Below are 23,335 nucleotides of genomic sequence, written 5' to 3'. Positions count from 1 at the left end.
GTCTTTGGTGGAAGCTGTTTCATTAAACCCACATCCCAGCACAGAGACGCCTCCAAACACAAGCCCCACATGATGGATGAGCTGAGTTCTTCTCGCAATGTCGCTTGGCTCCCAGAGACCCAGTTGGCAGGTGCCAGGGCAGCTCTGGGGCACACGGGTCTGTCCCACTTGCCTTCCCTCCCTACCAGGGTCTGAAAATGCATGCCTTAAAGAACAAACGTGCACTATTCAGTGCTATAAGGAAACGAGCTTTCAAAACCACAGAACAACATGAAGGCACTGTAAATTTATGTTCCCGAGTGATAGAAGTCTGAAAGGCGACACACTGTAGGAGTCCAACTGCATGCCGTTCTAGAAAAGGGAGAATTACAGAGATGGAAACAGATCAGTGATTGCCAGGGTTGGGGGTGGGGTGGGGAGTACCCATAGGTAAAGCATGAAGGATCTTTTTAGGGTGGGGAAGCTATCTTCTAAGACGCTTGGAAGGCTGGATATGTGATATTACACATTTCTCAAAACCTACAGCATGTACAGCACAGAGTAAACCCTAATATAAAGTATGGACTTTAGTTAATAATAATGCATCAACATTAGCTCATCAATTACAAGTCACACATGTTCCATTAAAATGCAAGATTTTAATAACGGGAAACTCGAGGTGTCTGGGAACTTTGTACTTTCCGCTAAAACTACTTTCAACAATAAAGTCTACTTAAAAAAAAAAAAAAAGCTATAAGCTACAATGGTCCCAGATAATCTGCTTCAATAACACATGTAAGATCCCCAAGCTGGGGGCACTTATATCACACACATGCTAAAGCAGAGTATTTTTCTTCTTTTGGGGGGAGTGGGAGGGAACACAGACAAACAAAAATGTGTTTGATATTGCTTCTCTGCTAGAGCCTTTCTGGCATTAGAGCTAGGAGGTTTATCACCAATCACTGGACCCCAGGGCCGTAATGAGCTTTGCATCGAGGGCAGCCACTACCCACTTTCTGATTCATCAGGGTTCACATCCACCAAGCCCCACGTGTAAAATGTTTGGCAAGTCGGTCTGCCTTGGCTGCTTAGGGACTATACAGGCGTCTGTGCTGCCTGCAGGAGGGCTCTGGCTATTTTTAGGCACCGGCTAACCCATTAAATGCATAATGCAGACACTGGTGGCTCACAGAACACAGCGGTCAAATGAAAAAATAGTGAAATGGAAGAAAAGCCAACAGTAGATTTACAGTAAGCATGTCATTGTAACATGCTGTATGGGTGTGTGTGTGCATGCACACGCATGCACGCACACACACACACACGAGTTGGGAGAAGAGAATGACATGGAATATTAAGCAGCCACCAAGGAGGTAAAAGGAAGCAGGCAGCTCCTGACTCTGGGGGAGCGACAGACAGCCCTAATGAGAGACAGAGCCCAGCACTAACGGAAAAAAGGCAGCCTCATCACAGATAAATTGTACTGACAAAATGTTGTGTACTCTTCAGAAAAGTCAAGCTTGGGGAACATGAGACGGAGGGCTGCAGAGGCTGCTCAAAGATGGAAGCCAGGGCTCCCCCAGTGGGGCTGTCCCAGGCCGGGGGTTCCTCAGTGGGCATGGTGCCCAGATCCTTTCTGCAAAGGAGAGGTGTGTGAGCCCGTTTCTGCATTGGTCACTGATGTGCAGGGCTCAACCATTAGATGACCCCTCCAGTCCAGCTCACACTCAGGAAAACCAGACAGTGTTGTGTGCACACAGGCTGGCGTGAGGTCATGGTACTTCCTTCACAGAAACACGATGGCGAGGGATGCTCCTGGACCTCTCCTGGGAATATGCCGCAAGAACACAGGCAGAGTGAAATGGCAGAGACTCACCAGAAAAGTTCAGCCTTCCTTCCAGACTTTTCTAAACTGTCCCTCCTTCCAAAAGCTCTTGTAAGAGCATGAAGCCTTTTACTCATTCACTTTTCAGGACCTAACCTTTCTCTTCTTAGGGTCAAAGTCCCACCCAAGCAGAAGCAAGGAAGGGAAACTAACACTGCTGAGGCCCTCCTATCCACTACTGACTGAACTGGTTCTTTTGAGCGAATTTCCTCTCTTCCCTGGTGGTTCAGCTGGTAAAGAATCCGCCTGCAATGCAGGAGACCCAGGTTCAATCCCTGGGTTGAGAAGATCCCCTGGAGAAGGAAATGGCAACCCACTCCAGTATGCTTGCCTGGAGAATTCCATGGACAGAGGAGCCTGGCGGGCTATTGCAAAGAGTAACACCACTGAGTGGCTAACACTCTGGCTTCACTTCACTTTCATTCTTACATCACTTTCATTCTTCACACTACAACACGAGCCGGATGGAAGGCACATGTGTCATTTGCACCATCAAGCATGTGTGCACTAGTCTGTTTGTGATTTGCACCAAGTCCCAAAGCTCCGGGGGTGGAGGACAGATTCAGCCTCGGGTCTTTTCGGCTCCAGGTCTTGCATTTTCTGACCTCTTAACCTGCTTCCCACCCAAGCAGACGATGCTCTGCCCTCCAGTTGAATCACACGGGCTCCCATGTGGATGTTATTATCATCTCAGGATCCCTTCTGGGCTCACCATAGACTCTGGAGACCATGGGTGGCTACCGAGAGGCTTCATGTGGTGCACACGGGCTGACAGATGGTGCCTGAGATCCTTCAATTCTCCTGGAGGAGAACCAGCCTGGGGGAACTGGGATGCAAGGATACTTTGCCTGGGCCAAGAAATACTGCTCTGGGAAGGACAAAACCACAGAGATGGGGATGGATATGCGAAAGCATTCTTCTGCTACACTGCCTCACAGGGAGCTTCAGATCCACCACCCTGGAGGGCTCTTTTCACAATAATAATTAGGAATTCAGCTCCTGAAAATAATCCCTCAGTGAAAATTCCCTTGTTTCTATAGAGGGTGGCTTTCCTTCTCCCTGGATCTACATGCTGATTATTAGCATAAAGTCAGGTAACTTTCCCTGTATATATCCCTCCCCCCACTCCTTTTTTTTGTTTAGTGGATGCTAGTAAATTTTACAAGGGCTGTTCTGCACGGCAGGAAAGCAAAGGAATACAAAAACAAAGAGGATGCTGAAGATATGATCTTGTATAAGGAATCATTTGCCCATTTTAGTGATGAGAAAAACCCTAGCTCAGAGAGAAGTGAGACCATTTTTGTTCTGCTATTGTCCAGACCCCAAGCTCGGGGCTTCTCCCACCAGCCACACCGCATCCACTGGGGACGCCTGTGGTAGGTCATGAAGTCAAGTGTCCCTGTGGTCCTGCCTCCATGCAGGATTTACGCCTGGGGTCACAAAGCCATCCGTCCTTTAGAAAACCACCCCCTTCCTCCCACAACTTCCCCAATCAAATCTGTGATTTGGCTAATTAAGTGAAAACGCTCTGCACATCTCTCAACCTTCCTAATGGGTGCAAGTGTTAAGAGATTTCTAATCAGTTGAAAAGACCGAGACTGGATCTCCAGGCCTGGGGAGAAAACCCCTCAGAGAGCCCCCTGAGGAGGAAGGGAAGCCCTCAGCCCTTAGAGTGTAAATTAAATCCGGACCTTCCTTCTCCCTTGCCGCCCCTCTCCCCCTCTCGCTTTCTCTGATTCTCGGCTGACTCTGCCCCCGTCACTTGTGGCAAACACAGCTGGTGGAGTATTTTAGCTGGGATGATGTCAGCCTGTTTCTGATAGGCTTCTGGGTAAAGAGACACATCACTGGCGTGCCGGGCCCTGCACTTGTGTTTCTGAAGCTTGGAACCCCAGGCACCCTTTTGAGTCCTTCCCAGCGGGCGGCCGGGCCACACAGGGGCGGCCTCACAGGCCTGCAAACAGGCCCCGACAAACCCGCTACCTTCTAATTTGCACCTTGGCCGTCAGCAAAGAGACCGGTGGCCTGGCGACGGGAAGGAAATGAGACTTCACACTCGGAAGCCAATTTCTCAATCGTTTAAGCATTCGCTCTGCGGAGGATCGGGCGGGAGGTGCATGCAGAGATGCTACCTCTCAGCACTGCCGGTCAATCTGGAACTTAGAGGTCTGTGAGGCTCTGGTCTATGGGGTCTCCTACGGCCTTGGAGATGAGCCTGCAGCTCAGAGCGCTTCTTTACTGAAAGCTGAAAAGAGGTGCTGGGCGGGAGATAGTTGCATTTCAAAATAACCCCTCTTCCTCTGCTTACCTCTGTTCACAGTAGTGCTTTAAGGATTAAAAGGATCATTAAAAAAAAAAAAAAAAACACATTTACTTTTCCTTCTTGTTTATTTCCCAGGCTTCACTTGGGTTCTGTTAAAAGACAACTTTGCTAGTAAATCAGTTCATTCTTTTTTCAGTGAGGATCCACCTACTCCTAATCCGCGTAGGATGCGGAGAGGGAGCAGACACTTAGACATGGGTAGGGAGTTCTACATAATGATGCCCTTTTCCAAATATCCTGATTTTTGCAATTTTTTTTTTTGCATCAGAACCCTGAGAAATTTTCTTGGGCCTCACCAAACTTTACAGCGACATCTCACCATTAAAAAGAAAAGTCTTCAGGGCTAAAAGCTCCTGGCAATGCAGGCCCTCTGATATTGAGCAAGATCCCACATCCGGACATTCACAAGCAGTCCTGGAAAACGCTTTGGAAAATCAGACTCCCCCACCTCACTTGATCTTTTTAAAAATATTCTAAAAACAATTCAAACCATTAACTAGTTTGTTTATCTTTGACTGTCCCAAATACCAGCTACGCCATGACCATTTTTCAACTCATTTCAAACTGAAGGAGGTGCTGTCATATCCCATTCCCAGAGGCACTGCGGCTCTATAGCCTGGGAAGTTCCCCGCCTTGGGGCCAAACCTGACTTCAAGCAAGCTGGTCAGTGAAACGGTTGTTTCCATACACATGGGCAGAATAAATGCATTCAAGTGATTTAAGAAGCTGGAAAAGAGTGGACTGAAGGAACTCATGGAAATTAAGAGCTGATCTCGGTTCTAGTTTTAACATGACTCAGCTTGGCTGCATCTGGCCCTTGGGGTTCCTATTTATCAGGAGTCCAGGAGATCACCTGGGACAACCTTGACCTTCCACCTTCCAGATTATATGAACCATGCTTTTTATTTTATCTGATGCTTTGACATCTTGGGGTCTTGCTGACACTGGAGGGACTGTCCCTCCCTCCATTAGGTAATTCCTAGACACAGCTAACAGCTCCCCTACCGGAGATAATGTTCTTCACATGTAAAGAAAACACCCACACCCCAGCTTCCTCCTCAGTGAATGGGACTTGCACTCTCTGGGCCACTATCAGACACCTAGGGACAGCTCCTGTACCCAGAGCCTGCTGAAATGATTCCAACTAGCCTACCTACCGGAGAAGGCAATGGCAAGCCACTCCAGTACTCTTGCCTGGAAAATCCCATGGATGGAGGAGCCTGGTAGGCTGCAGTCCATGGGGTCGCTACGAATCGGACAGGACTGAACGACTTCACTTTCACTTTTCACTTTCACACAATGGAAACCCACTCCAGTGTTCTTGCCTGGAGAATCCCAGGGACGGCAGAGCCTGGTGGGCTGCCATCTATGGGGTCGCACAGAGTCGGACACGACTGAAGCGACTTAGCAGCAGCAGCAGCAGCAGCAGCAGCAGCAGCAGCAGCCTACCTACGCTTGCTACCCTGCCTCACCCACTCCTTCCCACTGAAACAACAACAAAGGCTCTTGTCCATGTTTTCTCCTGGGTCCCAGTGCCTTGTAACAGACCCTGGGCTTCTTCTGCATGTCAGCCCATGTGGCCGGACATATCCCCTCTTCTTGGGATCTGAGTATAACACACCACCTTTTCAATGGCAGATGCATTCTCCTCTGTTGGCCTCACCATACCTAAATGATAACAAAACCTACATGTTAAAACATGGATGTTGGGACTTCCCTGGTGGTCCAGCGCCTAAGACTGCAAGCTCCTGATACAGGGGGCCTGGGGTCGACCCCCCGGTCAGGGAGCTAGATCCCACACACTGCAACTACGAGTTCACACACCACAACTAAAGATCAGATTCCAAGCGCTGCAACCAAGACCTGGCACAGCCAGATTAAAAAAATAAATAAATAACAACAACAACAAAACACTGATGTTGTAATGGGATATGGCAACTCTGGGCACCTAACACCCTCCCCTGAAGCAGCATTGTCTTTCCCTGACCAGAAAAAAAAAGGGGGGTGGGGGTGGAAAATGGCTTTTCTTAATCAGGGTTAAATTGAAGAAAGTAGGGAAAACCACTAGACCATACAGGTATGACCTAAATCAAATCCCTTATGATTATACAATGGAAGTGAGAAATAGATTTAAGGGACTAAATCTGATAGATAGAGTGCCTGATGAACTACGGAATGAGGTTTGTGACATTGTACAGGAGACAGGGAGCAAGACCATCCCCATGGAAAAGAAATGCAAAAAAGCAAAATGGCTGTCTGGGGAGGCCTTACAAATAGCTGTGAAAAGAAGAGAAGTGAAAAGCAAAGGAGAAAAGGAAAGATATAAGCCTCTGAATGCAGAGTTCCAAAGAATAGCAAGAAGAGATAAGAAAGCCTTCCTCAGCGATCAATGCAAAGAAATAGAGGAAACCAACAGAATGGGAAAGACTAGATATCTCTTCAAGAAAATGAGAGATACCAAAGGAACATTTCATGCAAAGATGGGCTCGATAAAGGACAGAAATGGTATGGACCTAACAGAAGCAGAAGATATTAAGAAGAGGTGGCAAGAATACACAGAAGAACTGTACAAAAAAGATCTTCACAACCAAGATAATCACGATGGTGTAACCACTGACCTAGAGCCAGACACCCTGGAATGTGAAGTCAAGTGGGCCTTAGAAGGCATCACTACGAACAGAGCTAGTGGAGGTGATGGAATTCCACTTGAGCTCTTTCAAATCCTGGAAGATGATGCTGTGAAAATGCTGCACTCAATATGCCAGCAAATTTGGAAAACTCAGCAGTGACCACAGGACTGGAAAAGGTCCGTTTTCATTCCAATCCCAAAGAAAGGCAATGCCAAAGAATGCTCAAACTACCACACAATTGCACTCATCTCACACGCTAGTAACGTAATGCTCAAAATTCTCCAAGCCAGGCTTCAGCAATAAGTGAATCGTGAACTTCCTGACGTTCAAGCTGGTTTTAAAAAAGGCAGAGGAACCAGAGATCAAATTGCCAACATCCGCTGGATCATGGAAAAAGCAAGAGAGTTCCAGAAAAACATCTATCTCTTCTTTATTGACTATGCCAAAGCCTTTGACTGTGTGGATCACAATAAACTGTGGAAAATTCTAAAAGAGATGGGAATACCAGACCACCTGATCTGCCTTTTGAGAAATCTATATGCAGGTCAGGAAGCAACAGTTAGAACTGGACATGGAACAACAGACTGGTTCCAAATAGGAAAAGGAGTACGTCAAGGCTGTATATTGTCACCCTGCTTATTTAACTTCTATGCAGAGTACATCATGAGAAACGCTGGACTGGAAGAAACACAAGCTGGAATCAAGATTGCTGGGAGAAATATCAATAACCTCAGATATGCAGATGACACCACCCTTATGGCAGAAAGTGAAGAGGAACTCAAAAGCCTCTTGATGAAAGTGAAAGAGGAGAGTGAAAAAGTTGGCTTAAAGCTCAACATTCAGAAAACGAAGATCATGGCATCCGGTCCCATCACTTCATGGGAAATAGATGGGGAAACAGTGGAAACAGTGTCAGACTTTATTTTTGGGGGCTCCAAAATCACTGCAGATGGTGATTGCAGCCATGAAATTAAAAGACGCTTACTCCTTGGAAGGAAAGTTATGACCAACCTAGATAGCATATTCAAAAGCAGAGACATTCCTTTGCCAACAAAGGTTCGTCTAGTCAAGGCAATGGTTTTTCCTGTGGTCACATGTGGATGTGAGAGTTGGACTGTGAAGAAGGCTGAGGGCCGAAGAATTGATGCTTTTGAACTGTGGTGTTGGAGAAGACTCTTGAGAGTCCCTTGGACTGCAAAAGGATCCAACCAGTCCATTCTGAAGGAGATCAGCCCTGGGATTTCTTTGGAAGGGATGATGCTAAAGCTGAAACTCCAGTACTTTGGCCACCTCATGCGAAGAGTTGACTCATTGGAAAAGACTCTGATGCTGGGAGGGATTGGGGGCAGGAGGAGAAGGGGACGACAGAGGATGAGACGGCTGGATGGCATCACTGACTCGATGGACGTGAGTCTGAGTGAACTCCAGGAGTTGGTAATCGACAGGGAGGCCTGGCGTGCTGCAATTCATGGGGTCGCAAAGAGTCGGACATGACTGAGCGACTGAACTGAACTGAACTGAATCAGGGTTACTCATGTAAACCACAGAACAACATCAGCAAAATAACCCGAGTGGTGATTTTCTTAACTGTCCCAAGCATGGTACCTGACCAGCCCCCATTGGAGAAGCAGAGAAATTAATTCATAACAAATAGCGGATGCTTCGGGGTGCATTAGGGCTTAATTCTCTTAGAGAACGGTGGTTGGGGGAACGTGAGAAGTCTAACTTTTAGGTACAAAGTGAAAGTGAAAGAAAACCCTCAATCACCCCCACAGCCGCAGAAAGGCAGACAGGTCTGCTGCTTGGAAGAAACTCACGGTGGCCAGGAGGTAAGGGAGGCGGCATGGCGCGGTGTCCCCCCTACCTGCGTGATGCGGAGGCAACATTACCTGCGCTCGGTGATCCCCGACGGCAAACTGGATCACGGCGACGCCGGGGCTGTGGCTGTCTGCGATCCTCTCCACCGTGCTGGAGTCGATCTTCAGGTCAGTGCTGATCTCCGCGCTCTGGATGAAGTCCTCCGTCTTCAGGTCCTCCACTTTCTTCAGCTCCCCGTTGGCCAACTGGATAATGGAGCCTTTCATGAAGTAGGGCGGCAGCGTAGGGGGCGCAGCGGCAGCGGGGGAGGCCACGGACTGCGCCACGGGCAAGTGGATCTGGGCCTGCACCATGGCCGGGTAGGCGGCCTGGGTGACCAGGGCCTCGGGGCCGAAGTTCTCGCTCTTGGGCAGGGCGGTGGTGACGAACGTGTGAGGCACTGCAGCAAACTGGGGCGACGATGTGACGATGGCCGAGGCGGCGCCCGACCCCTCCAGGTCAGCACTGCCCACGGGGATGAGCAGGGGCTGGGTGCCCGGGATGACCAGGTGCGGGGGCAGGCCGCCGGCGTAGGTGATCGCTTGCTGCTGGCCGCTCAGGTAGCCGATGACCGGCGGCTGCGTGCCCGCGTAGAAGGCCGTGGCCGGCAGCCCGACGGGGAGGGCCTCAGAGGCGCTGTGTGTGGTCTGGATGACCGTGTGCGGGGACAGCGTGGCGACGGCCTTCACACCTTCGGGGCCCAGCACCTGCTGCGGGGACAGTGCATAGGAGCGGTGCCCGGGCTTCCCCAAGTGCAGGCCACTCTTGTCGTTGAGGGCGGACGGCGAGTTCTCCCGGTGGGTGACCTGCTGCCCCTCGAGGTCGGCGGCGGGGGTGCTGCTGTTGGGCAGGACCATCACGGAGGCCCGCACCCCCGACGCGTCGCGGACGCTGTAGTCAGCGGGGCCGGGGTGGACCACCACGTGCCTGGACTCGTACGGGTGGGGCACCGCCTTGCTGGCCGCCTTCACCAAGCCCAGGTCGGCCGCGGGGGGCGCCCCGTACCGGCGGCCCTTCTCCACCTCCCCGTTCAGCATCTCCTTGGCCTGCATGGCCTGCTGCAGCCGGCTGCTCTCGGCCTTCTTGGTGGCCTCACGGGTGACAAAGTGGCTGCCGGAGTCGGTGTACTGCACGACCACCTGCGGGGAGGGCCCCAGGGTGAGCGTGTGTGGGATCATGGTCGGGTGCGTGTGCAGGTGGACGGGGAGGGTCGGCGGCGAGGCCGGGCGTGCGGCGTTCTGCGGCGAGCTGGAGATGCGCACGTACTGGCTCTGCTGGGGGTGCGGTGGGGACCCCGGGGGGAGGAGCCCTGCTGTCCGTCCTAGGTGCTGCGGCGGTGGCGGCGGTGGCGGTGGCTCAGCCTTGTGTCCGGAGGCTCGGCTCAGCCCGCCCATGTCGGCCAGCAGGCTGCTATAGGCCTCCAGCTGGGAGCGCTGAGCGGGCGTGGCGGCGCCCACCGCCGAGGCCACCGCGCTGGTGACCGGGCTGGCTGTGGGCGAGATCAGCTGGGAAGGGATGAAGCCGGCGTAGGGCCCACTGTACTGGGAAGACCCGATGAACTGTAACGTGTGCGGCAGGTGGGCGTACTGCACCGGGGATACTGGGGCCCCGGACGGAGGGGGCGGCGGGTACGCCGCGGGCATCGTCGTGGTGGACGTCACCGCCGGGACGGACCGGGGCGCGCTGGGCGGGGAGTAGTCCAGCCCCGTGGACAGCGCTTTGTGTAAACCTATTCCCTGCTGTAAACCGAGCTCCGCTGCGAGCTCCGCCGGGGGCCCCGCTGGCCCCAGCCGCCCGCCCACGTGGCCCCGGGCGCCGGGGAGCCATGCCGCGTTCTCCGCGCGGTGGTTGTCGCTGGGCACCGCCTTGTCCTCCGAGGACGGCCGGCTGGTGGCGGGGATCTCGCGCTTCTTGGGAGGCAGGCATTCGTTGCTGCGCTCTTGGTTGGATTTCATTTTTCGCCGTCCCCCCTCCACGGTGACCGTCTCACTGTCGGACTGGCTCTGGTTTTAGTCTGATAAACGGAAAGTCACATTTGATTTCTGTAGGGGATCCAGGCTCTTCATGAGGAATCATCTCCCCGTGGGTGCGATCCTCCAGCAGCTGCTCTGGAATCTGGGAAAAGGCAGAGGGTCGGGACCAAGGGGGAGAAAGGGGTGGGGGAACAGGGCGTCAGAACATCAACACCGGAAAAGAACCCCCTCCCGCGAGATTCATGTGAATCCCCCAAAATCCTGCCGCCAGCCCCACTATTAGAGCAGGTAAAACGCTGGCCGTGCTGGGTAGGACATCAGGAAGATCATTAAGCCACGGAGCAAGTCAAACCTTTTTTATGGATTTAGTCAGTCTTCTAAGATCTCTCTCTCAATACCCTCTTCTCCTACCCCCACCCTTTCCTTTTTGGAGGGCAAACAATGCATTTCTTAGTTTCCCTCCCAGAAATGGCCCTCCCACTCTTCAGCTCTAGCTTTACCCAGTCTCTGGAGGATCAAATGAAGCCTACAAGGAGGACGGCACCAGTGACGATCAGCGGTCCTCAGCCAAGCACTGCAAGGACCAGGTTAGGAACGGAAGTCCCCAGTGGATTTCATAGGTTATCTGAGTCCTCCTCTGCCATAGTGAAAGTGGAAGTGGCTCAGTCATGACTCTTTGCGACTCCATGGAATTCTCGGTTTGACTTGCTCCATGCCTTAATTCTCCAGACCAGAATACTGGAGTGGGTATCCTTTCCCTTCACCAGGGTATCTTCCCAACCCAGGAATTGAACCCGGGTCTCCTGCATTGCAGGCAGATTCTTTACCAGCTGAGCTATCAGGGAAGCTCTGCCATAGGCGCTACTCAAAGATTCTAGTGATTCTGGGTCCATACTGGATTTACAACAATTCTCTCTTGCCTAACACACACACACAGACATAAACACACACACTACATACAGGCCAACTGAGCAGAGGCAGCCCCAAATAATTATGTTCTCTACACGTTTCCAAACAGCTCCCAGTACAGCTACTCATATGGTAACAGCCAAAAGGAATCTATGAGACAGTTAAAACAGGAACATGGTTTGGTTTTTAAAAATGCAATATTCAGGCATTGAGGGTGTCCTTCATGAGGGCAACATGCTTGCTTCGTCTCTGCCTCGTACTTCCTATCCAAGCTCTTTGAATTCTCTCTCCATCCTCTCCACCCTCTGCTTGGAAAGGGCCAGTCCACCATGAACCCTAGAGATGCAGCCTCTGCCAGACCAATCAGGGCTGTGTGTTTCAGCCTGGACATACAAGTTGCGAGCCAGTTTTAATCTGAGATAGGACACCTATCTCAGTCTTTCAGGAACCACTGAACTCTGTTTCCAGGACTGTGTAGGCAGACAGATGTCCACCTGGCAAGAGGCAGATCATCAGTGGAACCAACAGGAACTAGGCTAACAGGAGGCAGATGTGAGGGTTGCCTACAGGCTTTGAGCAGTCTTGTTCTGTGATCCTGGACAGTTGCTGAATCTGGGAATTCCAGGACCTGGGTTTTAGCATTTCTCCTACCCAGACCCACTTTCTATAGTATGATGTTAAAATAGACACAATAAGGCAGCAGTTTTCAGCATTACCCTCCCAACCTCCGGCTTTATTAAGCCGCAGGTATATATATAGCCTTCTCTTAGGAAGTTCATGGCATGTAATTTACACCTAATATTATACAAATCTACTGAGATGACAGTGCTGTTTTCAAAACGACAGAATAAAATTAAACTACCAAAACTGAAAACAGTTGACGCTTTTGACTGCTTAAAAAGTGCTGATACTGATCTTTTATCTCTAGGTTTCAAGTTACTCTAAGAAAGAGAACTGCATAAACTGGCATTCCCACTGGGACTAGCAAAGGAAAGTAATTTAGGGGATGGACTGAACGTGAACTGCTCCATGCGCCCCCTGCTGGCCCCACAGTAACACTGCTCCAATAAAACCCCACAGGATTTCATTAGGGATGTTCATGTAAGAGTAGTGTGTCAGAATCCAGAAGGAGAGTATTTGCATATAGTAGGCCCAGCCAGTAAGGGAATAGGTTAATTAGCCCAAGGCAGCTCTAGGGAAGGAAAAAATAGCAGCATAAAAGTCCTTTCAAAGCCAAGCAAAATGTCAAACACGTTTGCAGAGAGGTCCATTAGCAATGCAAATGTGAAATTGCTGCACGATGGAATGCACCATACACAAAGCTAGAAAACTCCTCTGAAGGTACTTTTTAAAACAGAACTCAGCTTTAGTGAATTTGAAAAAACAATGCCGACTTGGTTCTTAGCAGTGCCCTGGTTTATTTACAGTTTGTTTGTTTGTTTTGAGAGACACTGGGTGGCTTTGTTGGTCTTAAAGATCTCATTATAGATTCCATGGCTGGTTTTTCTGCTAATGGACCACTAAAACACATCGGCCTTAACACACAACTTCAAATGCACTCTTCTGAAAAGTGGTCCATTGATAAACATCTTTTCCAGATAATACTGACAATAAGTCAAGGATACAAAGATTAACTGGAGCAACCCTGGGGCCAGACGGATACAAATTTCAACTCCCCCTCCTACATTTAGAAGGACCATATTTCCTATTTACCAATGCAGCTACCGACTTGGGTTGCTGTAATTCTGGGGCACCTGTCCCTGTTCTGCGCTTCAATGGCTCTCCGTGCTGTCTGTATCTCTCAGCAGGGGAAGTCATTGTGAGAGTAGGGACTGTGTCTAGCTATATTTTCAGTGAACCACGAGAGGGCACCACAGGATGCCACCATGTCCCTGGTACACTGGATGATGGTTCACGGGATGAAAAAAAACGGAGAGGTAAAATCTATGAAGGTAGAAAGTGCAGGAGGGAAAAGGGAGAGAGAAAGAGACTAGGAAGAAGAGAATAAGAAAGGAGAGTGGATGTCTGCTTTTAGGGTTTCTTTCTAGCTGCAGACAAATGGCCTTCATGTCCCTAATTGCCTTTTCAGTGCTGAAACACACCAATGGTTCGTTCACCTGAGTCCCCCAGTGGAGGCGTGTGCCTCCGGATGCACCTGCCGCAACAGAAACATGGGGCTGAGCACGATTATATAACTGCAAAGGTAACAAAGAGCCACACATGCAGATCATGTTTAAACATTATTATTAGGAAAGGGGAAGTGGACAGGGGTCAATAGATGGATCAAGGCAAATTTACATAGGGTTTACTACGTATGATTTGCCTGTTAATCACTGTTCTGAATAGAGTCATCTTAAGCATCTTCACATCTACATTTGTATCTCTCTCTCCATCAGTATCTTAAAATTTAGCTCAGTGGCATAGGGCCTTACTATTCCAAGTGTGGTCCTCAGACCAGCTCCCCCAGCAGCTTTAGAAATGCAGAGACTCAGGTCCTATCCAAAGCTCCTGATTCAGAGTGCATTTTAACAAAATCCCCAGATGATTCATATGCACAGCAAGGTGTGAGAATCTCAGCCTGTACACCTAAGCTCCTAAGTAAACACCTCAGCCTCTTCCTAATGGAGTAGGTGCTGGGAAACCAAACTAGGCGCTGTGAGCAAACAGAACTGATGGCGCCTTGGAGACCAGCAGCTAATATTTAGGGTTATTCCCCTGGTGGCTCAGTGAAGAATCCGCCTGCAATGCAGGAGACCTGGGTTCAATCCCTGAGTTGGAAAGATCCCCTGGAGAAGGGAATGGCAACCCACTCCAGTATTCTTGCAGGGGAAATCCCATGGACAGAGGAGCTTGGCGGGCTATAGTCCATGGGGTTGCAAAAGAGTCAGAAACGACTCATTGACTAAGCACGTACAGGAATATTTAGGGAGAACTCAGCTGTTTCCTTTGAGGTCACCTAAACCTGATACAGTTCTAAATAACAGATGCTCCTTTTCTTCTGGTTCTTTCTGTCTTTGAAAACTCTAAGGAAACACACTTTAAAAAGACTATTATTGTAAATTATACATATGATTCAGTCATCTCTGGGAGGAAAAGCAAACTTTAATAAAGGAAGACACTTCTATCTTTGCTATCATTCAAAAATCCCTGGAACCCCCTACCCATTACCGTGGATTCAGCTTGTTCCAGAAGTGACAGGAAAATGAGATGGTCCCTACTGATTCCAAGTCCCATAAATACAAACTAACTGCTCTGAATGGAAAACACGCCTAGAATCTGATACATACAGTCCTAAACATGCATTCCAAGGTCAGGGCGATACACTGGGTTGCTCTGCCCAGCACCCACCATCCTGTGAGTTTCTCAGTTTGAGTGAAACCCATGACTGGCATATAATGTCCATGCACAACAGATACACAGTTTTCGTTTTAAAGAGGAGGAAATAGAGCCTGGTGAGCTTGTGTCAGCTCTGGAAAAACCATGCGACCATTTAAAAGACAGAACACCTGGACCCGATGGGAGGGGTCACTAGGACTTGGCAAGGATTCTTGAAGTCCTGGCATACAAATCTCTTGTTTTACTGAATTATTAAACAGGTTGATCTGTGTAGTGCAAAGGCAGAACGCACTTTGTTTAGGTTAAATGTTAAAAGTAAGCCCAACTCTGACATGTTTGAAATTTCCAAAATGGAGAAAGGTATGCTAGGTGATAGCATAATTAGATATCTTCATGGCTGACTGAATAAGCATACCTCAAAGGAGGTGTATCACATAGTCATTCATCAGACACTTAGTTTCTGTATCGTGGACCTTAACTGTTCAATGTCAGTGTGGGGCAAATGCTACGCTATGCTTTGCTAAGTCACTTCAGTCGTGTCCAACTCTGTGCGACCCCATGGACGGCAGCCCACCAGGCTTCCCCGTCCCTGGGATTCTCCAGGCAAGAACACTGGAGTGGGTTGCCATTTCCTCCTCCAATGCATGAAAGTGAAAAGTGAAAGTGAAGTCGTTCAGTCGTGTCTGACTCTTAGCGACCCCATGGACTGCAGCCCACCAGGCTCCTCCGTTCATGGGATTTTCCAGGCAAGAGTACTGGAGTGGGGTGCCATTGCCTTCTGGTACGCAAGAACTCTATTTTCAGTTCTATTCTGTTCAACATCTTATTAAGTGGTTTGGTTATCATATTTAGAGGCAACAGAAGGCTGGAAGGGGTGCTTACTATATTATACTGAATACTGGAGTGGATAGCCTATTCCTTCTCCAGCAGATCTTCCTGACCCAGGAATTGAACCAGGGTCTCCTGCATTGCAGGCAGATTCTTTCTCAACTGAGCTATCGGGAAGCTGGCTTAATATATTACCTGCAATTAATATTCAAATATATCCTAAGAAGCTGGAAGTGATGGCACAAAGCCAGAAATACTAAAATGAACAAGAATAAATAAATGTCCTACCCTTGGTTTCAATAGCTCAATTAATAGCAGGGTTAGAGAGATCTGGTTGAAGAATAGTTCATTTCAAACAGCCCAGGAATTTTCTGTTCGACCATCCATTCAATATGAACCAACAGTTGGGTTGGTGCCTAAAAGTTGGTATAGCTTCATTTAAAAAGCACAGTATTCTCAGTAACAGGATAAATACTGCAATAGCATACAGCATTGGTAAGGTCACAAAGTCCTGAGGCAAGGGGATACTGGCGGGCATGCCCAGGATGGAGTGATGGGGTTAGCAGGAGGTCTGGACCCAAGACAGGTAAGTAACAGCAGCAGAAACTGAAGATGTATGGCCTGGGGAAGGACAGAAAAAGCCAGAGCAGAGATGTGATGCTCAGATCTACGAAGGACCATCAGTGAAAGACAGCAGAACAGAACTGAGCTCCAGATTACATTGATATACACTTTGCCCTTGAACAACGTGAGTTTGAATTGCACAGGTCCATTTATATGGGGATTTTTTTTCAATAAAGACCTGCTGTGTGCTGTGCTCAGTCACTTCAGTCCTGTCTGACTCTTTGTGACCCCATGGACTGTAGCCCGCCAGTCTCCTCTGTCCCTGGGATTCTCCAGGCAAGAATACTGGAGAGGGTTGCCATGCCTTCCTCCAGGGGATCTTCCTGACCCAGGGATCGAACCCACGTCTCCTGTATCACAGCACGACATAATCTGCGGTTGGCTGAATTCCAGAGTGCAGAACCACTTCTATGGAGGGCTGACTATGGGACTTGAGCATCGGGGGCTCCTGGAACCAAACCCCCAAAGATACTGATGGACGACTGTATACAGTAGAAATTAGAAACTAATCAGAACTGGTCAAATGGGCTGGGCTGCCTCATGAGGTAGGGAATCCCCGTGTCATCTTAAGCATTGAGGCAGAGTTTAGAGACACTTGCTGATGGTCCCATGTGGAAAAGAGAATGCAAAGGGATCAGAGGGGAAGATGATGTCAAGGGCACTGCGGCATCCCTCCTAGCTCTGATCATGGGCTGCAGTGGGTGTGGCATTCCAGGGTAGAGGCTGAATTGAATAAGGAGGTGAGCCCGATCTTCAGACTTCCCAGGCAAGGGAGCCAGGGACCCTCAGCCTCACCCAGCACCAAGCTCAGCACTCCCACCTAGTGGTGATCCAGGGCACAGCAGTGCTGAAACCCCCCAGAGGGCAAGTCGTACAGATCAGGCATGGAGAACCATGAATACCATCGTGCGGTTAACAAGCTCGCTCTCTTCCTCTGCTGCTGCTGCTAAGTCGCTTCAGTCGTGTCCGACTCTGTGCGATCCCATAGACGGAAGCCCACCAGGCTCCCCCGTCCCTGGGATTCTCCAGGCAAGAACACTGGAGTGGGTTGCCATTTCCTTCTCCAATGCATGAAAGTGAAAAGTGAAAGGGAAGTCGCTCAGTCGTGTCCGACTCTTAGCGACCCCATGGACTACAGCCTACCAGGCTCCCCCATCCATGGGATTTTCCAGGCAAGAGTACTGGAGTGGGTCTCTCCCTCTAGGGTCACCAAAAGCAAGTTTGGTACCAGAGTCTGTATCAGGATGCAGGACCCTTCAGTCAGAGCAGTGATGTATGCCACACAGGGCCGGGGAGGCCCTGGTCTGCCATTACCATCCACACTGGGATTTCAGGGGAATGAGGATTGGCAGGAGAAAACTGTCTCCTTCATAGAACCAAAAATAATAGTTTTGGGGTGGCCTGTTTATCTATAGGGGCTTCTCTGGTGGCTCAAATGGTAAAGAATCTGCCTGCAATGCAGGAGACCCAGATTTGATCCCTGGGTCAGGAAGATCCCCTGGAGGAAATAATAGCAACCCTCTCTAGGATTCTTGCGTGGAGAATCCCATGGACAGAGTCTGGAGAGCTAGACTCTGTGGGGACTTGGGGGCAATGAATACAATCACTCAGTGTCATATGTTAATTCAAAAATTTAAGTCTACCCACAAGAACACAGCTGCATTTGGGGGCTCCCTGGGCTCAGGGAAGCTCTGAGGGCAATAAATGGACTCAGAGTCTTTGTTTTGATTAAAATCCACCTCCATGATGGAGACGTGGAGGGGACTGCTCCAGACACACGGCTGCTCTGCTGTCCTCCTTCCCCTGAACTCCTCTGCTTGGCGTGGAGCTAACCCCCATCTCCCTCCTCCCTACGTCAGGCTCCAGCATCTGCTTCTACTGTCTGCATCACAGAGCAACAGGATTCATCAGGCCCAGGAGAAGCTTTCCTCGGCTCCTGGCTTCTGCCCTACCCGTATCGCATCCACGTGATAACAGTGTGACACTGGGATGGTTTCTAGCGGGTCCTGCCACCTCTGGAAAACAGTGAGGTCTGTCCCATGGGTGGGGCCCACAGTATGGGGATATGGTCCACGTCTCTGTCTGCAGGAGGCCAGGCCGAGAGAGGAGGGCCCAGGCCCGCAGCTGGGCTGGCCTGTCCCTGGCTCACATGGGATGTCGCTGCAGCATCTGGGCAGCCAGTGTCCCCTGGCAGCCTGCCCGTACTGGAATTCCTGGAAAGGCTGAAGATGGAAAAATAATCACTTGGAGGGATCACCATCTGGATTGAAAGCGGTCCCAAGTGAGCTGTCCAAAAGACGTTTTTAAGAAAAGCTGGAAATGCCTTTCTGTCAAGACCTTCCCTGGTTCCATACGTGAGCAAATACCTTTCTGCTCTCACGTGTCCTGTGTGGCAGGTAAGCTACCCCAGGAGTGACGCCCAAATCTCCATTTACCCACCGAAGGCTGCAAACAGTTCCCTGGGTGCTTTCCCCAACCCCGCAGCAGTTTGCACCCCGCTCCAGGGTGAACTGCTTTAAGGACAGAGGGACTGTGGCGACAAGGTGCAAAGAACCGGCCATAGTAACACGGTGAGAACTGGGGTTAGAAGACAAGTTATTTTTGACTCTCAACTGAATGTGCTTATTAGCACGGCAGTGAAAAATCTCACTATGGAAGTCATTCTGCACTCACTTCCACTGGCATCTTTGGAGTATCAGGATAAAATATTATTACTGATAGGAAGGTAACATGCATAGTCTTACTAGTACTAATAAGGAGGAGAACACAGAGAGTAGTAGGAAGAATAGCCTACTCCTGGGGTGGAGGTGAAGGACAAGGTCAAAGCCTGGCTTCATCCATGAGTAACAAATGCTGGCGACGGTGCAGGGAAAAGGAAACCCTCGTGCAGTGTGGTGGGAATGTAAATTGGTGCAGCCATCATGACAAACCCCTAGAGAAGGAAACAGCAACCCGCTCCAGTATTCTTGCCGGGAAATCCCATAGACAGAGGAGCCTGGCAGGCTAGAGTCCACGGTTGCAAAGAGTCAGACACGACGGAGAGGCTGAGCACTCACACGAATTATGACGAACAGCATGGAGGTTCCTCAACGAACTAAAAATAGAACTACCATATGATCCAGCAGTTGCACTCCTGGGCATATATGGCGGGCAATATATGCAAAAGCAAAAACACTAACTTGGAAAGATACACGCACCCTAATATTCACACCAGTACTATTTACAATTGCTAAGATGTGGACACAACCTAAGTATCCATTAACAGATGAATGGATAAAGAAGATGTGGTCATGGAATATTACTCAGCCATGAAAAAGAATGAAATTTTGCCATCGGCAGCAACATGGATGAACTTGGAGGGCATTATGCTACGAGAACTAAGTCGGGGAAGATAAATTCAGAGTGATACTTATTATATGTGGAATCTAAAAAATACAACCAACTGATAAATACCACATAAAAGAAGCAGACTCACAGGGAGAACAAACTGGTGGTTAGCGGTGGGAAGGAAGGAAGGGCAACATAGGGGTGGTGGGAGGGGAGGTACAGCTGGTGGGTGTAAAGACAGGCTCAAGGATTTACTGTACAACATGGGGAATATAGCCAGTATAATAACTAAATGGAAAGTAACTGTTAAAAATTTTATTAAAAAATTTTTTTTTTTAAAAAAGACCCTCAAATTGAAAAAAATAATGACAAAAACACCCTGGATTCACGCCTACTGCCCGTCTCCCTTCTTTTAATGTCATCCTTATTTTACTCCAAATTATGCAGGTGTCCAGTTTAGAGAGATTCTCAATACTGTGTGACCTTGTAATGAGTATCTCTGCCTATAAAATGGGGAGGAATTAACACGCCCGGTGCCTGGCATAATGTACACACTCAATACACGGTCGCCATCCTAACTGTACTTCAGCACACGCTTCCTGCGGAATCCCTTGTTTTCACCCACGCTGATTTGTCACTGATCTCTCCTGGTTCCATGATCAGATTAACACGATACCCTCAGACTCTCAATCCTTCCCAGCATCTGGGACTTTTTTTTTTCTCACACCTGTAACTCACACAAGAAAAAGTCATGGATGTTTGAGCATTTATTCTCTTTCTTCAGCTGACAGAAGAGATTATATTGGTAACAGCTCCCAGTGCACAGGCCCCCAGTTTATACCCCAAAGCACAAGAGCCGCTCAGCCTATACAAACGGAGTCCACAGAAGGGTGAGCTGGGAAAACTGGGGCCTGGTGTGTCTCTGCGAGGGTTAAGCGTGATGCTTCCTGGTTCCACGCGGTCCGCTTTTCCACAACATGAAGATGAGTAATTCCCCAAAGGCCTGGTGGGGAAAGGCGGAACCTTCTCTCCCTACCCCACAGGGATGGCTGCCAGCTGTCTTCTGACACATGCGCTCAGCAGCTCTGCTACGCACTGCACAGCAAAGGGCCAGCGGGAGCTGGAGGAGGCTTGGTCAGATCCCACCAGTGACCAGGGTGCCGGGGGCTCCCACGCTGACAATTGGAGAACATGAAAATCCCTATTGGGTCAGAAAAATGCCTTTCTGGAACTGAGGCATCCTGAGAGGGTCTTGAGGCATCTGCTGCCCTGGGATGTGGCTGAGTCGAAGGACAGTGGGACGTTCTAGATAACCATGAACTAACAAGTCATTCCCCCTGGGAGTGCCATGGCAGCGTCCCCTCTGTGGTTGTCCTCTAGTCTCTAGGATGCTATACCACTCTGCCCTCTTCTTAGTGACAAAGGCCCTGAGACCTCCTGGGACCCAGCGTCCCCAAGCAAAGCGGGTTATGACAGAAGCCACTGAGGCTGTTTTTGTGTGTGTGAGGAAAACAGAGCAACACTTTTCCTGCAAGCTACACCAGTGTGTGACCATCCCATTGTAAAGACCAGGACACTGAGGCTTAGCATGTTAAACAAGTCCCCTAAGGTTCCATGAAGGGCTTCCCAGGTGGTACAGTTAGTAAAGAACTTGCCTGCCAAGGCAGGAGACCTGGGTTTGATCCTTGGGTTGGGAAGGTGCCCTGGAGGAGGAAATGGCACTCCAGTATTCTTGGCTGGAGAAACCCATGGACGGAGGAGCCTGATGGGCTACAGTCCATGGGGTCACAGAGAGTCAGAGGCGACTGAGCATCCACACACGAATCTAAGGTTACATGGCTCATAAATGACAGAAATAAGATGAAAATCTTGGTTCATCTGATACAAATATCTGGGTCCCAGTGCTCAGATTATGCAGTGAGCTGCGGGTATACAGTACAGGATTAATCTCACCCAAACAGACTTCTCATCATTGTCTTTGGCGACTGGGAGGTGACCTTTAGGCCTCTGGAATGTCCTGCCTATGGGACTGTGTTTGCCTGGGGGCTTTGACCACTGGACAGTCTAAAATATCATTTATGATGGGGGCTTTGGGCCATAGGCGGTAACAGTGCCAGCCTCTGGAGGAGGTAACCTCCGGGAGGAGCTGGGAGTAAAGACCAGCCATGTGCTTGGTTTGCAACTGAGCTGCAATGACTCTCCAGACACCGGGGCTAGGGGAAGCCTTGCTGGGTGGCTGTACTGTGAGTGAGCTGTCACACTGAAGGGGTGGGAGAAGGTGACACCCTCCACGACCCGCCCCACCCGAGGAGAGGACGCCTGGAAGCCCCAGGTTTGGACCCCCTCCAGACCTCTGCCCTATATGCCTCTTCCTTGTGTGTGTGTGTGTGTGTGTGTGTGGTGAAAGTCCCCTAATATAAAATATACTATTTTAATCATATTTAACTGTACATTTCAGTGACACTAAGTATGTTCACATTATTGTGCAACTCTGGACGTCAGACATCTCCCTAATCTTCCCTTTCCTAAACTGAAACGCTGTCCCCATCAAACACTAAGTCCCCATTCTCCCTCTCTCTCCCTAAACCCCATCCCTACTCCTGCCCCTGATCTCTACCATCTACTGTGTGTGTGTTAGTTGCTCAGTCGTGTCCAACTCTTTGCCACCCTGTGGACTGTAGCCCACCAGGCTCCTCTGTCCATGGAATCCTCCAGGCAAGAATACTGGAGTGGGTTGCCATTCCCTTCTCCAGGGGATCTTCCCGACCCAGGGATCGAACCCGGGCCTCCTGCATTGCAGGTGGATTCTTTACCATCTGAGCCACTAGGGAAGCCCACCATCTACTGGAATCATCCCCTAAAATCATGACAAAGCCACTTGAGGCACTGCAGCGTTGCACAGCCCTTCTTCTGAGGCTTGACCATCACTTATGTAACATGTTCACTGCATTCTTTACCTACTTCCATGCATTTTTCTCACTAGACGGTCAGCTCCCTGTGCTGGAGGCAGATTGAATTTCATAACCCTGTGGGACGCTCGGGCTGCTGTCCTTTCTTCATTGGCTGACTGTTCTCATCCTGTGTCTGTCTATTGCTGTTCGGTCTCCCTTAGAAGCTGGCTTCTAAAAGGCAAAGTGTTTCTGGATCTTCTAAATTTCTGGACATGATCATGCAGTGTTGGATCGAAAGTGAATCTCATGACAGAGGGACATAAAATACTGGGTAACTAAAAAGCATCTGGCCTGAGAGATTCCATTTCTAAGCTCAGATTCTCATGTGAGATTATGAACCCCGCATACTTCCCGGAGCTAGGCTGCAGCCTCTTTAACCCCTAAAAATCCACATCCCATGATCCAAAACTATGTCCAGATTGTCCCCCATTTATCCCAGGGGAATGCTGAGGATCCTCTTTGGATTTACTGGAAGGAATACGTGCTTACAAGGACAGTGATCTTATTGAAACCAGCTTAAATCAAGCATAGAAAGAACAGGGAGAGGAGCTAGTAAGGATCAGCCAAGATAAGAATTCTCCCTGAAATAAACGTTTGTTTTAAAATTAGGGCTCTGACTCACAGTCACTGAATGGGTGGCTGAGTTCTGACCCTCAAAAGATGAATGGTTCATTTTGAAAAGCGGAGCAAGTGGGAACCCTACTCTCTACCTT

General features: G+C 49.5%; 1 protein-coding gene across 14 annotated transcripts in view; it reads right to left on the bottom strand.

Annotated features, from left to right (window-relative positions):
• ATXN1 (ataxin 1) overlaps positions 1-23,335 on the bottom strand; it is a 420,722-nt gene that overhangs the window by 13,985 nt on the left and 383,402 nt on the right. For all 14 annotated transcript variants that reach the window (XM_086370177.1, XM_086370178.1, XM_086370182.1 and 11 more), the window contains one exon: positions 8,707-10,789. In XM_086370177.1, the coding sequence (XP_086226303.1) occupies positions 8,707-10,629 (1,923 nt within the window). In that variant the 5' untranslated portion in view covers positions 10,630-10,789. The remainder of the gene's footprint in view (positions 1-8,706; positions 10,790-23,335) is intronic.

The sequence above is a fragment of the Bos grunniens genome, chromosome 23 (genome assembly GCF_055505025.1).
Source record: "Bos grunniens cultivar Pamir isolate PY7600 chromosome 23, Bosgru_T2T1.0, whole genome shotgun sequence".
NCBI classification, from domain to species: Eukaryota; Metazoa; Chordata; class Mammalia; order Artiodactyla; family Bovidae; genus Bos; species Bos grunniens.
This window is presented reverse-complemented; position numbering and strand designations above follow the sequence as displayed.